Consider the following 13440-nt stretch of genomic DNA (forward strand, 5'->3'; position numbering starts at 1 on the left):
TGTGTGTGTGTGTGTGTGTGTGTGTGTGTGTGTGTGTGTGTGTGTATAAGAGAGAGTGTGTGTGAATCACCTGTTCATATCCTTTGTCCATTTTTGTACTGAGATGTTCAGTTTTTCTTATTGATCTCCCAAACCTCTTTACATAGTAAGGATAGTAGCCCTTTGTCATATTGTAGCCAGCTGGTCAACTGGTTTTCAGTTTTATGATTTGTTGTGCTGGTTTTGCATGGTTTAAATGTGAACATAATAAGATCTAGCAATGTCTTCCTTGGAGAACTACCTCTGGCCTTAGGATCGGACTTAGAAGGGGAGATGGTGACATTTGAGCCCAAGGTGGGCAAGCAGCAGGGAGAGAGAGGCTGAGGAGGGGGCAGCTGGGCTGGGGCTGGGGTCTCTATACTCACAGGGTGTTTTCTGCCTTGTTGATGAGGAGGTACATCTCGTAGAACTTGCCCTGGGGAATGGCTCCATTGGGCACCAGCAGGCTGACCCCTAGGGGGAGAGGGAGGTCAGTAGGGAGGGGCTGGAGGGAGTCCAGGAGCTTAGAACAGGGGATGGGGGGTTGGCCCCCATCTTGGAGCAGGGAGAGAAAGACATCTGAGCTCCTGGTGGTCACCAGCAAGGAGTGGGGAGAGGGGACTGGGTGCAGGGAAAGGCCAGGTCACTGACTGCAGAGGGGCTGTCCAGTAGCACAGGGGCCACTGGCATTGCGATCGGGTGTAGAGATGGGGCAAAGACCTGGAGTCTGAAGGTGCAGTGCCAGCCCCAGCCTAGCTCGGTGTATGATGCTGGGAAACTGTCAACTGCTGGCTCTGCAACCTGCGCTGGGCAGCCCTGCCTTTTCAACAGCACTCTGTAGGTTTGTTGACTGCATCGGGGTATACTTTCCCACTCACCAGATGGTGAAACTGAGGTTTAGAGAGTTCCCCTGCCCTTGTGAGGCAGAGGCAGACCTGGACTCCAGGTCTTCTATTTTATAATCACTTCTTCCCCTTGGGCCTCACTTTCCCAATCTGTGAAATGGGACCAGGGAAGCCCTATCTTCTGCTGGGTGAGTGTTGAGACTGTCTAGAGGGGACATGCTGAGGCCAGACTGATGGGTGAGCAGAGCAGGGACCCACCTGTGTCAGGGATGCTGAGCCTCCCGCCCAGGCAGCCAAAGGTGCCGCTGACACTGCTCCCCGGGTCACGGGGCATGCCCAGGAGCTGCTGGGAGCCGAGGCTGGCACTGCGCAGGTGCAGGAAGTGGGCATCCCGGGCAAAATCACCAGGGTACGTGCCGGGTGGCAGGACTCCCAGCAGCTCAGCCCCGTCTGCCAGGCCTGGCCCAGAGCTGGTGGTGCTAGAGTTGTAGACCTTGATCTTGAGGTTGGGCAGGGAGTCCAGCAGGGGTGAGTTGGTCATTGGGATCTTGTCGACCGAGTCCTGCAGGGCGTACATGGGTCCGCGGTAGATGCCCGCACTGGCAGTGAGGTCCGGAGGCACAGATGGGTGCAGGAGCTGCGGGTTGTCTGCAGGGCCGGGGGCTGCAGTCAGACCAGCCATGCCTCGCTGGCCCCGTCCCACTGTCTGCACCTGCCGGGGCGCCTTCCTTTACAAAATCCTACCCAAACGTCCAGCTCTGAAAGGTTCCATTGCCACCTGCGGTAGGAAGCTTAGGGACTCACCACGTAGGTTACTTCTTCTTTCCTGCATCTCTGTAACCAAACTCATCCAGTGATCTTTAGAGAAAACTCTAGGAAAACCTCTTGAGGGAGTCAGGAGCCTCTGCTCTGGTCTGGCTGGTCTGGCTGGCTGCCACACCCCCTGGGAACCCTGCCTGCACCCGCCACCCCAGGCGTTCCCAGGTCCTTACTGGGCCTCGCAGTCTTAAAGTTGACTGGGTGGAAGCCGCCAGTGAGGGCGGCGGACGAGTCGGTGATGTCGGTGTCGAAGTCCCGGCAGTTGCGGCGGTACACGACCACCCCTACCACCACGAGGACGGTCACCACCACGAAGATGGACACCACAAGGCCTGCGTACAGCGCCACATCCCCCGAGGACTCCAGAACTGCGGGGACAGGAGGGCTGAGTGAGGGCCAGGGGGCAGAGGCGCTGGCCCTGAGGGAGCCAGAGATTCCCTTGGTCCCCGGGGAGAGGCAGGGCCTGGGACAGACTGGTGTTGTGCTAGGTTCTAATCTGAGCCCTGCCAGACAGGCTGGTGACCTCAAGCAAGCCTTGAACCTCTCTGAGCATCAGTCTCTATAAGTAAAATGGTCTAAATGTCCCTGCCCCGCTGCCCTGCTTCCCTCCCCGTGTGGCATGGAGAGGCAAAGGGACTCCTGGAGTTAACACTCCCGAGAGTTAACTCATTGCTCTCTGCCCAGGAGGTGACAAGGCGCCTGTGGCTCAGAGTCACAGGACCACTAAGTGTCCTCTCGGAGCTGGGATTAAGACCTAGCGCCTTACTAGCAGCCTGCAGCAATCTCTATAGGACCCAAGGCCCTGATTCCCAGAAATCTCTGCAAGTAGCCGCTCTGAGCTCACCTTCCATTTTGTGCTGAGGGCAGGAGGTGGGCGGGGGTGGGGGGGAGGGATGGAGGGGGAACAGGACGAGGGGAATGAGATGCGTGGCAATGGGATGGAGAGGAGGGGAGCAGGTGGAAGGGAAGGAAGGGGCTCAGGGAGGCAACCCATGTCGACACTCCCTGCCTCCAGACAGGCTGCTGGGCTGGAGGAGGTCCAGCTCTGGGTGAGGGGCAGGGCAGGCTGCTGCTCAGCTAGAAGTAACTCCACATAGCTAGGCGAGGAAGTGTCGGGGTCAAGAGGCAGGGTCCAAAGCAGGGCTGCCCAACAGAACTTTCCATGGTGATGGCCCAGCCCGTGTCTGCACTGTCCCCCATGGCAGCCACTAGCCACGGGTGGTTATTAAACTACTAAAATGCGGCTGGCTTGACCGAGGAAATGAGTTTTTAAATATATTTATTTTCAGCTAAGATAAATACAATTTTCAAGCCACACGTGGCTAGTGGCTACTACACTGGACAGCACAGCCTAGGCAAGACGGCTGCCCTTCCCCCTTGTTTCCTTCGGGAGCTCCGGGAAGCCCCTGTCCACTCCCTCCCCTCCCCAGGGACCCTCGGAGAGGAAGGCCCGCTTTCCTTCCTGGTGGGGCCTGAGCTTCAGCAAGGTAGGGCAGGGCTCTCAGCCCTCATTTTTGCCTGCTTCTACCACCTTCTGGACCCCCATCTCTCCTCATCCTTGGGCTCCCCAGGAGAGCTGCCGGAGAAGGTCCCCAGGGCTGGGCTCCCACCTCTCTGGGGGCTTCGCCTCATGACATCGTCACTAATCATGGGGGTCACTTGCCTGGTGATTTACAATATCTAATCAGTCACCAGTCTGGCCCCCCTGTGAGGTGCACTGAAGGCCTCATTACTGATTCGATAATTCCAGAATTATTTGGAAATTGTGGTTTAATTACCACATGCCAATCTGCCCAAGCAGCTTTACCACAGCGGAGCATAGCCCCTGGGGGGTGGACGATGAGCCCCCAGGGTCTGACGCAGAGGCATCCCAAGGACCTAGGAGGCTTCAGTCGGCTGCTGGGGGCACAGGAGGGGCAGGTGTGGGCCTGCTTGCTGGCGGCCTCCCACAGAGGACAACCAAGGGGTGGGGCTCGGAGCACCAGCTCTGGCCAAATACTTAGGTTCAAATCCTGGCTGGATCCTTGGGTATGTCCCTTCTCTCTGAGAATCAGTTTCTCCTCCTATGATGGGAGGGGTCAGGATGGCATCCTAGGGCCTTTCTGTCAGCTGAGGGTCTGCCTGTCTGACTGTGATGAAGACCATGCCACATGCAGCGTCAGGTGCTGGGAACCCCGTGGAGGGCTGGTAGTGGGCACCTTCAGCTCTCCCTGCCCCTCACCTTGCCCTGCACCCCACCCCCTGGAAAAGCCAACTGAGGAAAACCAGGGATCCCCCCAGAGGAAAGAGAACAGCCATGAAATGGGACTTACGGTGGCTTTTGGGGTCACTTAGAGTTTTCTTATCTGTTGAGGGAAATAAAGGGAAAGACAATGACACAGACGGCAGGGAAAGGGTGGTAGAGGAGGTGACGGGGAGATGCATGGATGAGATGACAGAGTAGCAGGTGGGCAGGGGCCCCGAGGGGCTGCTCCACTGCAGGCTGGGAGGTGGGGGCCAGGGGGCCCGTATCTGGCTCCAGAGCCCCCACCCTGGGCCCTGCCTTCCAAGGACTCACTCTGCACGCACAGCCCGTCGGTGCAATTCTTGGAGTCAAGCAGGGTCCCGCTGCAGTCCCGGCCTCCGTTCTGGGGAGGGGGCGCCATGCACTCGCGGCTGCGCCAGTGCGCACACTCGGTGCTACAGGCCGACCACTTGCTCCACTCTGTCCACGCGCCATCGACTGTGGGGACACAGCACGTGGTGCATGGGGACACACGCATGCATAGAATGCACACACAGTTATGTGTGCACAACACAGCAGTGCATGCACACACACACACACACACACACAGTGCAGCAGGGAAAGAGGAACCCAAGACACACGCATGCCATCCAGAGAAATCCACGCCTCATGCCAGTGCAGAGACGGGAGCACCAGGTGGGCGAAGACAGCCCAAATAGACACATAACGTCACTGAGGCAGATACAGCCCAGGGCACAAGTGTACACGCAGAGGCACAAACCCAGGGTGAAAAACACCACATCAGTCACACAAACATGTCACCAAAGAGAGAACACAGACCAACCAACGGGGCCACAGAGTAACACAGAAGAAAGAGAGGACTGCAGGGTCAGCGGCCAGGTGTGTCTAGCAGTCGAGGGCAGGAGCACAGGCTCTCTGACCCCAGGAGCCTCTGGGGTCCGGGCCTGGGGGCTGGCGCTGACAACCCTCGGCCTGGAGAGCAGACCGCCCACCCCTCAGACTGCAGCTCAGAGCCTCTGCCTCTGTGTCTCCCGCAGCCCAGGGCAGAACAGGTCAGCGGGCGTAGCACCCAATCCAGCCTGGTGAGCCAGCTGGGGGGCCCGGGACAAGCACCTTCTGTCCTTACCCACCCTAACGGGTAAAGATGGGCTGTTCTGACTGGCAGACACCAAAGCACAGAAGGCAGGGCTGGGGCTGGCATGGGGCTGGGCATGGGTGGACTGCCACCTGGCCGGTGGCCTCACCTGGGCACACGGTGGTGCAGGCAGTCTTCTGGAAGGCCTGGCCCTCACAGAAGGCACCTCCATTGAGTGGGGCGGGGTTGGTGCAGGTCCGTGTGCGCTTCTGCCAGCCACGGCCACAGCGGTTGGAGCAGGGTGACCACTCGGCCCAGCTGGACCAGCCGCCGTTCACTGCAGGGGTAGCAGTTGTCAGCAGGTTGGCATGGCTCTTCGCCCCGTGGGGCCTCCAAGCCCCATCCTCCAGCCATGATGAGGCGCCTCTGCTGAGGCCTGGCCCTTCCTAGTTGGACCCCTCCTGCCTCCAGGGCTGTGGACTCAGATACCAGCGGGCAGACCTGGGCTGCATCTGTCAGCACCAGAGGCAACCCAGGAGGTCACTGTCTATTCCCCGCCCCATTGTACAATGGCAAACAAAGGTCCAGAGAGGGCTGACACTTACACAAGGTCTCCCCGTGAGTAATGGGGAGCTTGGAACTGGAACCCAGTACAGGGCTCTTTCTACGACACTCATTGTAGCCATGGCTCTGGCCCTCCCACCCAAGGGGACAGCAAGGAACAGATGACCGGCCTGAACAGTAGTCCCTAACTGCTAGAACAACAGGCTCGGGGATGGGGATACCGACTGGGCCCTGCCTTAGCCCTGACTCTCAGAGAACTGGGTTTTCCCCTTCAGGGATAAGCAAAGGGCCTGAGAAGGGGCAAGTGCTCCTGACTTCACCACTAGCTTTGCTGTGTGACCTTGCGACGGCACCTCCCCTCTCTGGGCCTCCTCTTCCTCCCCACCCGTTCACCAAGGTCCTGCTGGCTTCTGGGTAGGGAAGGGTCAGCCGTATAGCCCCAGGCTCTCCCCCTTCCTCGGCCGTGTCCTCCCCCGCACCCCCACCCAGCCCACTCTGGGCCGCACCGTAGACAATGATGGTGGCGGTGGTGCTGCGGCGCTTGGCCACGATATTCTTGGCCACGCAGGTGTAGTTGGCCGTATCTGACAGGCGAGCCTGGCGGATGATGAGGTTGTGGTCGATGGTGAGCAGGAAGTTGGTGTCCTGGGTGGGGTCGATGACGTCCTCGTTCTTGAGCCATTCCACCTGCAGGGGCACGGTTGCAGCTGTGAGGGCCCAGGGCCCGATCCCCTGCACCCCCGGGAGTGGGCCCTCTCTTGGGGGGAAGGGAGGCCTGACCATAAACAGGACTGCAGTTCTAGCCATGTCCACCCATGGTGGTGACACAGGGGGCAGGGCCTCCACGGGCCAGGCACTGTGCTGGACACTACGGAACACAGTGGTTAAGATGACCACCCACCAGCTGAGTGGCCTTGGGAAGGGACTTCCACTTGGCCTCAATTTCATCAACTGTAAGATGATATTTAATAGCACTACCCATAAGACTACTGTGAGAATGAAATGAATCAGTATATGGAAAGTGTGGAGGCCATGCCTGGCTCACGGTAAGTACTGGTACTAAATAAGAACATGTCTTCATCATTAACTCCGCAAACCGACTCCCTGAGCCAGGGTGAGAGGCCTGGCAGGTGATTAAAAACATGGTCCCTGGTCTGGCAGACCTGGGTGTGCAAATGCCAGCTCTGCCACTCACTAGCTGGGTCACCCTGGATGACTGCTTCACCTGTCCCAGTGCTGTGTTCCCAGCCATAAGATGGGATGACAATATCCACCTTGAAGGGTTGCTATGAGGACCAGCGGGCCGAGTGCCTGGCACATGTGGCAGCCACGAGGGGTAGCTATTACAGAAGGTGTCTGTCTGAGCTCATTTCCAGATGGGGGCCGGGGCTGGGGGGGAAGCTAAGTGATTAGAGCAAAGGTTCTGAGCTGGAAGCCCAGGGTTCCATCTTCCCCAGTCCTGTTCTACTGAGGTCCCTGGCAACAAAGCTGAGATGTTTCCCCATGCCCTGCTCTGACTAGAGGACCACGAGTGCGGGCAGCGGGAGAGAGGAAGCAGGCCTGGAACACAAGCAGGGCAGTAAGAGGACAGGTGGGCACCACCCAGGGATGCCCAGGCCATGTGGTGTAGGAAGGGGTGATCAGCTTGTGGGCTGAGTCTGTGCTCAGATGCACGTATTACGATCCACTAACGCTGGGGCCTTGGGTTCTGGGTGGGGTGGGGGAAATGGTGTATATGGCCACTTCTCTTGCAGGAGACTGAGCCTGGGGTCAACCCAAGGAGCCCTGGGGGTTCCTGCCCCAGCTCTGCCCCATCCTGTGGGGTTATGCCTATGGAGGGCCCAGCTGGGGTCTGGCATGCGCTGAGTTCTACAGAGGTTGCAGTTCCCTTCTCTGTCTCTAGCCTTGATATCCCCATCTGTGAAATGCGAGGGCTCTGGAAGTCTGAGGCATTGTGGCTGGTGGCAAATACCATGCCTGGCTGGCCTCTGCCATGCCAAAAGTTCCCCATATCCCCACTCACCTCAGCCACAGGCACCCCCTCTGGTGGGCGGCATTGCAGGAGAACTTCATGGTCCAGGGGCACTTCCTTGCCTAGGGGCTCCTGATCGAAGTTCTTGCGCAGGTCTGGGAGAAGGAAGGAAAAGTGTTCCAAGGCACAGTCAGGCGGTGCAAGGGAGGAGGCCAGTCAGGCAGAGCTGGATCCTGAAGGGCCCCATTCTAGCCACTAGGTGGCAGTGCACACCAAGGGAATGTTCACGGGGACACCCGGCCTTTACCTGGAGAACTTCTTCTCCAAGATGGGGGCCTCACCAGGTGGACTCGGGGGAACAAGCTTCCCTCCCTGACTCTGGGATCCTATGCACATGGTGGCCGGGGATGGTGAGGAAGCTGGCAGCTTCCTTATATAAAAGTAGGCAAAAAAGGGCCGTTAGAAATCCTGGGGCCAAAGGTGTCACAGGTTCTGGGTCATGGAGCCTTCTGAGCTGGCATCCCTGTGCCCTGATGTCTGTGTGTGAAATTCTCTCTCCAGGATCCACAGGGAAGGGGAAAGGGCTCAGGAGAATGGGGTGAGGGTGTCAGGGTGGCATACATGCAATGCGGACATAGGCCCGGCGACTCTTGGTGGTGCCCGCAGAGCTCCAGGCCACGCACTGGCACCAGTAATCTTCCAGCCCAAACAGCTCCTCCACCTGCTGCCGCAACACCTCGATCTGCACCTCTCGCACCTGCAGGCCTGGGAGGAGGAGAGAGACGCCATCAGGGGGCAGGTCTGAGGACAGAAGACACCAGACATGGGACCATAGTATCTCTCCTTTCCAACCCGCTGAGTCCTGTGGGCTCCTCTCCCAAGTGCCTCATATTTCCATTTTTCTCATCTCATCTGCCTCGAGCCTGGCCCAAGCCACCACTGCAGCTCACCTGGAAACTCAGTGGCTAACCCAAGCCCGCTGCCCCCATCCAATTGACTTTCCACCCTGCAGATAGCTCTTCAAAAGGCACAAATGGCATGTCATTCCCCTGCTATGTCTCCAGTCATCCCAGTGTAAAGACCCAGACCTTCCACGTGGCCTCCAGGCCCTGCACGATCTACCCACTGCAGCCTCACTGGGTGTCTTCCAGGCCCTCATGTTTTCCTGGCCTCTCTAGCCACAGGGCCTTTGCACATCCAGCCCCCTGCCTGGAACTCTCTTCTGTCCTTTCTGTGTCCAGTGAACTCCCAGTCACTGTCAGCTTTGGGCTGGGCCTCACTTCAAAGGGAAGCCCCCTGATGCTGGCCCACCCCCACCAGCTGTCAAAGTACCGCTCAGCACTCCCACCACTGCACTGGACATTGGTCTATGCAGTTATCATTCCCCACCAGGCCTGATTCCCTCGTGGCACCGACCATTACCTGGAACTGTATTATTTATTGACGTGTTCATGTGTTAACTGTATCTCCTGCAGGAGAATGAGGTGGTGCTTTGCCCTGTTCACTGCTGTGGCCCAGGGCCTGGCACAGACAATGGGCTCAACAAATATGAGGCAAGCATGTGGCCTCTCTCTGGTCATGGCTCAGGAGCCTGTGGGGTTGGAGTTGAGGGAAGGCCCCTTTTCCTGGGAACCCCTAACCTCTCAATGATTCCCTGCTAGGGCCCAAGGGCCTCCCTGAATGACTGGATCCACCAGCCCACAGAGAAGGAATCACTCAGTCTTTGCCAATCCTCCCTTGACAAAACCCTCTACATTCAGGAAAGGGATGAACCCTTCTGGATGAGGGCACCCATCCGAAGCTCCTCCCCAAAGCTTGTGGGAGAACTGTAAGGCCTCCTCCACCAGGAAGCCCTCCCTGACTACCCCCTTGGTCTCGGAATTCCTAAAGCTATTCCTCCTCGCCATCATGTATCTGAGCTCATCTTCTCATGGTTGCTTGTGGGTTCTGATAAGCCCCTCAAAGGTGGGACTGTTGAGTGTACACATTGTAGTCCTGTGGCATGGTGGTTAGGTGGAGGGCTGGACTGCTTCTTGACAGGTTTGAATTCTGGCCCTACCTTCACTCCCTAACTGTGTGACCTTCGCTAAGTTACGTAGCCTCTTTGAGCCTCGGTTCCCTCATCAGAGTAAAACACTCAGGGTAAATTCTAAATGAATCACGGCGATTACAGCACCCAGCCCAGGCTGGACACAAATCTAAGCTGGCAGCTCATCTGGATCTCATCCAGCCCCTTCCTTTTTCATCTGGAGAAACTGAGGCTTGGAGAGGGTAGGTGGCAGGCCCAAAGTCCCAGAGCAAGTTGCCAGCAGAGCTGAGATCAGCTGTCTGGCGTCCTGCCCCAGTTAGAGCTCTGCCCAGTAATGAATGACAGCTCTCTGGACCTCTCCCAGTGAAATCACTGCCTTAACTCTCCTGCATCCTGAGGGAGGGGGGCCCTTGCACTGGGAGCCCAGACAGTGAGGAACCCCTCCTGATGGCCAGGGATCTAAATTGGAGGGGGCTGGTGTTTGCTGTGGGTGGAACACCAGGAGGGAAGAGGCTTCTTGGGGGACAGGGGCCCTGCCTGCTGCCAGTGGCTGCCTGGACTGCTTGCTCTACAAGCGATGCTGCGTGGCCCGGGGCAGGAGAGTGGGGCCCTGGCCTTTATTCACCAGGCTGGGAGCCTGGAGGAGTGGCCCCTCTCTAGGGGGTCATCCATCCAGAATGTTTCAGGAGCACCCAACAGCTGGACAGATAAACTACCACCCAGCAGGGCTTGACACCGTGGCAATGGTCACCAGCAGGCAAAGAGGACAGGGGCCTTTGGTCCCCCAGACTTGGGTCCCAGACTAGGTGTCCCCCTCAGCATGATGGCCAGTGGCAGGCAGTGCCTGGACCAGGACACCCAGAGTTGGGCTGCCTGCCTTGACCTGGCATGAGCTAGTGGGTAGGCTCATCCCACCTGTTTTGGCCCCCAGCCTGTTTTCAAGGCTTCAGAGAGTGCCAGGGAGGGCTAGGGGTGGAGAGAAGGAGGAACCAGCCACACTGCTGCCAAGGGTGTGGCCTGCTGGACCACTGTCCATTCTTTGTAGCTAATGGGGACAACAGTGTCTTGATTTCTAGGGCTGGCAGGACTTGTGTGTCTGGTAGCAGGGGAGTAAGAGCCACCCTGTTACTAATAATCACAGAGTCTGTGAGGGGCCCTAGCAGGATACACTGTCCCCTTGCTCTGCAGGGCCAGAGGGGCTCAGGGGGACAGAGAAGTAAGAATAGGTTTCAAGAGGAAAGAAGCCAACAAAAACCCAGAAAGAAGATGGAGGAAACAGGTGTTTATTGAGCACCTGCTGGGTCCTGGCACTGTGCTCAACGCTGTACAGGTACCACCTTGTTCCATCCTCACCAAGACCTGTTAATATCCCAGTTTACCACGAGAGAAACTGGGGCTCAGAGAGGTTGAGTGACTTCCTCAGGGTCACACAGCCAGAGCATGGGGGCAGCTGGGATATGGGTTTTTTTTCCTTTTAAAAGTTTCTTTTTTGGAGAATTCCCTGGTGGTCCAGTGGTTAGGACTCCATGCTTTCACTGCCGAGGGCGCAGGTTCAATCCCTGGTTGGGGAACTAAGATCCCACAAGCCATGCGGTGTGGCCAAAAAAAAGAAAAAAAAAAAAATCAGATAAAAAATCCTTTTCTTGGGACTTCCCTGGTGGTCCAGTGGTTAAGAATCTGTCTTGCAATGCAGGGGACGCAGGTTTGATCCCTGGTCAGGGAACTGAGATCCCACATGCTACGGTGCAACTAAGCCCGTGCACCACAACCAGAGAGAAGCCCGCGCACGGCAACGAAGGGCCCGCACACTGCATCCAAGACCCGATGCAGCCAAAAATAAATAAATAAATAAATTTTTTAAAAAATCATTTTTTTATTTTTAGATTTTGAGTGAGAATGAGACTCCAACTCTAACTTTTAAAATTCTTGGAATTCTTTAACATTTTTGGTAAAATATACATAACCTACAACTTACCATTTTAACCAATTTTTAGGGTACAGCGTTGAATGACATTAAGTACATTCTGGGGTATGATTTTAAGCCTGAGTGGTTCTGAAATCTGTCAGCTTTTCACAGAAAAATAGAAGTTGAAGGAGGAAGAAAGAAGGAGAGACAGTGAAAGAGAGTATGTCAGGGGAGAGACACAAGTATGAGACTGAGGCAGAGAGAGAGAAACATAAGGGAAAAAAGACACAAAAGGAGACAAAAGGAGACGGGGATGAGAAGGGAGAAGCAGGAGAGACAGAAGGAAAGAAGAGAGGGCTGAAAAAGGAGGAGAAAGAAAAGGTCAGGGAAGAGATGGTAAAAATGAAATCAAAGCCAAGGCAGGCCCTGGGGCAAAGGAGCCACCCCGAGCCTGGGGTTGGTTGGGGCTGCCCAAAGCCGGCCGTCCGCAGGTGACCCGCAGTGGGTGGCCCCCCTTCTCGGCCTGAGTCCGGGAAAGGATTTCCACCCCCGAAGCTCCTGTACTGTAAACAGGGGCTGGGCTCTGGGAGATGTGAGGAGCCCCAGGCTCTGCCTCCTGCCTGGGGTGGGGGGTGCCCAGGGTCCTGCACACATCCCACGCTTCCTCCTAGTTTCCCACGCTTCTGCCACTCTCCTCTCCTGCAGAACTTGGGCTGCATCCTAGCACCACCTCTATGATTATTTACTTAATATTACAGGCCTTTTAAAAAACTGAAGCCAACTGATTTCTATGAAGGAAGCGTTGCATCATTATTGTGAACAAAAACGGTATCATTTCTCACCAACACAGAGGACCTGTGAAACTAGCGATGGTCTAGAATTCTGGTTGGGTGTTGGGGCAGGGCTGCAAGACAGAGCCGGCTCCTCTTCCTTAAACAGAGAGCACAGCAGGTGCTGGGGGAGCGGGGAAGAACCTTGTCCCCAACTGGACCTGCTCTCTGATGTAAGCAGAGGATGGAAGGTAACTGGAAAAGGGAGCTCACTCTCAGCAAGGGATTTGGTGCTGTTTCACCTGGTCACCCAGTCAGACAGGGCAAGCGGCCAAGCCTTGGGGAAATACTGGTCCAGGGTGAACCTCAGAGGGGACACGGAGGCCCGGGGTTGCCGTGGCTGTATGAGGTCTCACACGGAGCCAGGGTGGAGCCAGGCCCAGGACCCTCTGGGCCTGGGGGTGCCCGGCAAGTGGGGTGGGCTCACCGGTGGCCTCGTCCAGGCTCTCCTGCGTGACGTGGTCGTTCTGGCTGACCCACTCGCCGTTGCACTTGAAGTAGATCTGCGTGGCGGGGAAGGCACGGCAGCGCAGCTCCACCGGCTTGTTCTTCACGATGTAGGCGTCCTGCGGCTCCCGCAGGAAGTGGGGCAGCGGCTCTGCCGGCGCCGACGGGAAGGAGTCTGGGAGCACCTCGCTGCCAGAATCAGTGCCTGCAGAGGGTGGAGGGTGGGAGGGCTCCATGAGGCCACAGGCTGGGAGGCCCGGGTCCCCTCCATCCCCTGGGGGCCGTGACAGAGAGAGGAGGCCAGGGGAGGAGGAGGGTTAGGCAGCTGCAGGAGACCTGCTGGGCCGCCCTCTGTGGCGTGGGCGAGGTCTGACACTCCTGTGGCCTCGGTTTCCCCACTGTGACCTGCTTTTAAGAGGCTGTTTTGGAGCCAGTCCCGGCCCTGTGATGCTGTGTGATTCTACTTTTTTACAGATGGAGGAGTCAGGGTGGCCCAGGGAGGTGAGGTGACCCGTCAGGGCAAGGACACCCCTCTCCAGCTCTCCCCACCGGCCCTCCCCGGCCTCCCTCCAGTTTCCCACAGCGATGCCACAGTATGTGAAGAGCTGGAAATGGGCCTGAGGCTGGAGCTCAAACCAGGCCGGCTCTGCCCCGAAGCCACAGCTGCCCTGTGCAGCCCCAGCCAGCCAG

General features: G+C 57.4%; 1 protein-coding gene across 2 annotated transcripts in view; it reads right to left on the reverse strand.

The window, feature by feature from the left end:
• The window catches only part of UNC5B (unc-5 netrin receptor B), an 87891-nt gene that overhangs the window by 9673 nt on the left and 64778 nt on the right, over positions 1 to 13440 (reverse strand). The window contains exons 2-11 of one of the 2 annotated variants that reach the window (XM_027129974.1): positions 12731 to 12955; positions 8160 to 8303; positions 7590 to 7693; positions 6073 to 6253; positions 5172 to 5339; positions 4240 to 4404; positions 3995 to 4027; positions 1856 to 2050; positions 1122 to 1511; positions 405 to 492 (exon numbers count right to left, since the gene is read on the reverse strand). In XM_027129974.1, the coding sequence (XP_026985775.1) occupies positions 405 to 492; positions 1122 to 1511; positions 1856 to 2050; positions 3995 to 4027; positions 4240 to 4404; positions 5172 to 5339; positions 6073 to 6253; positions 7590 to 7693; positions 8160 to 8303; positions 12731 to 12955 (1693 nt within the window). The remainder of the gene's footprint in view (positions 1 to 404; positions 493 to 1121; positions 1512 to 1855; positions 2051 to 3994; positions 4028 to 4239; positions 4405 to 5171; positions 5340 to 6072; positions 6254 to 7589; positions 7694 to 8159; positions 8304 to 12730; positions 12956 to 13440) is intronic. The other variant, XM_027129976.1, reaches the window with a different exon arrangement.

Source organism: Aethalodelphis obliquidens, unplaced genomic scaffold (genome assembly GCF_003676395.1).
Source record: "Aethalodelphis obliquidens isolate GAN/ISIS:26980383/991018 unplaced genomic scaffold, ASM367639v1 scaffold37, whole genome shotgun sequence".
NCBI classification, from domain to species: domain Eukaryota; kingdom Metazoa; phylum Chordata; class Mammalia; order Artiodactyla; family Delphinidae; genus Aethalodelphis; species Aethalodelphis obliquidens.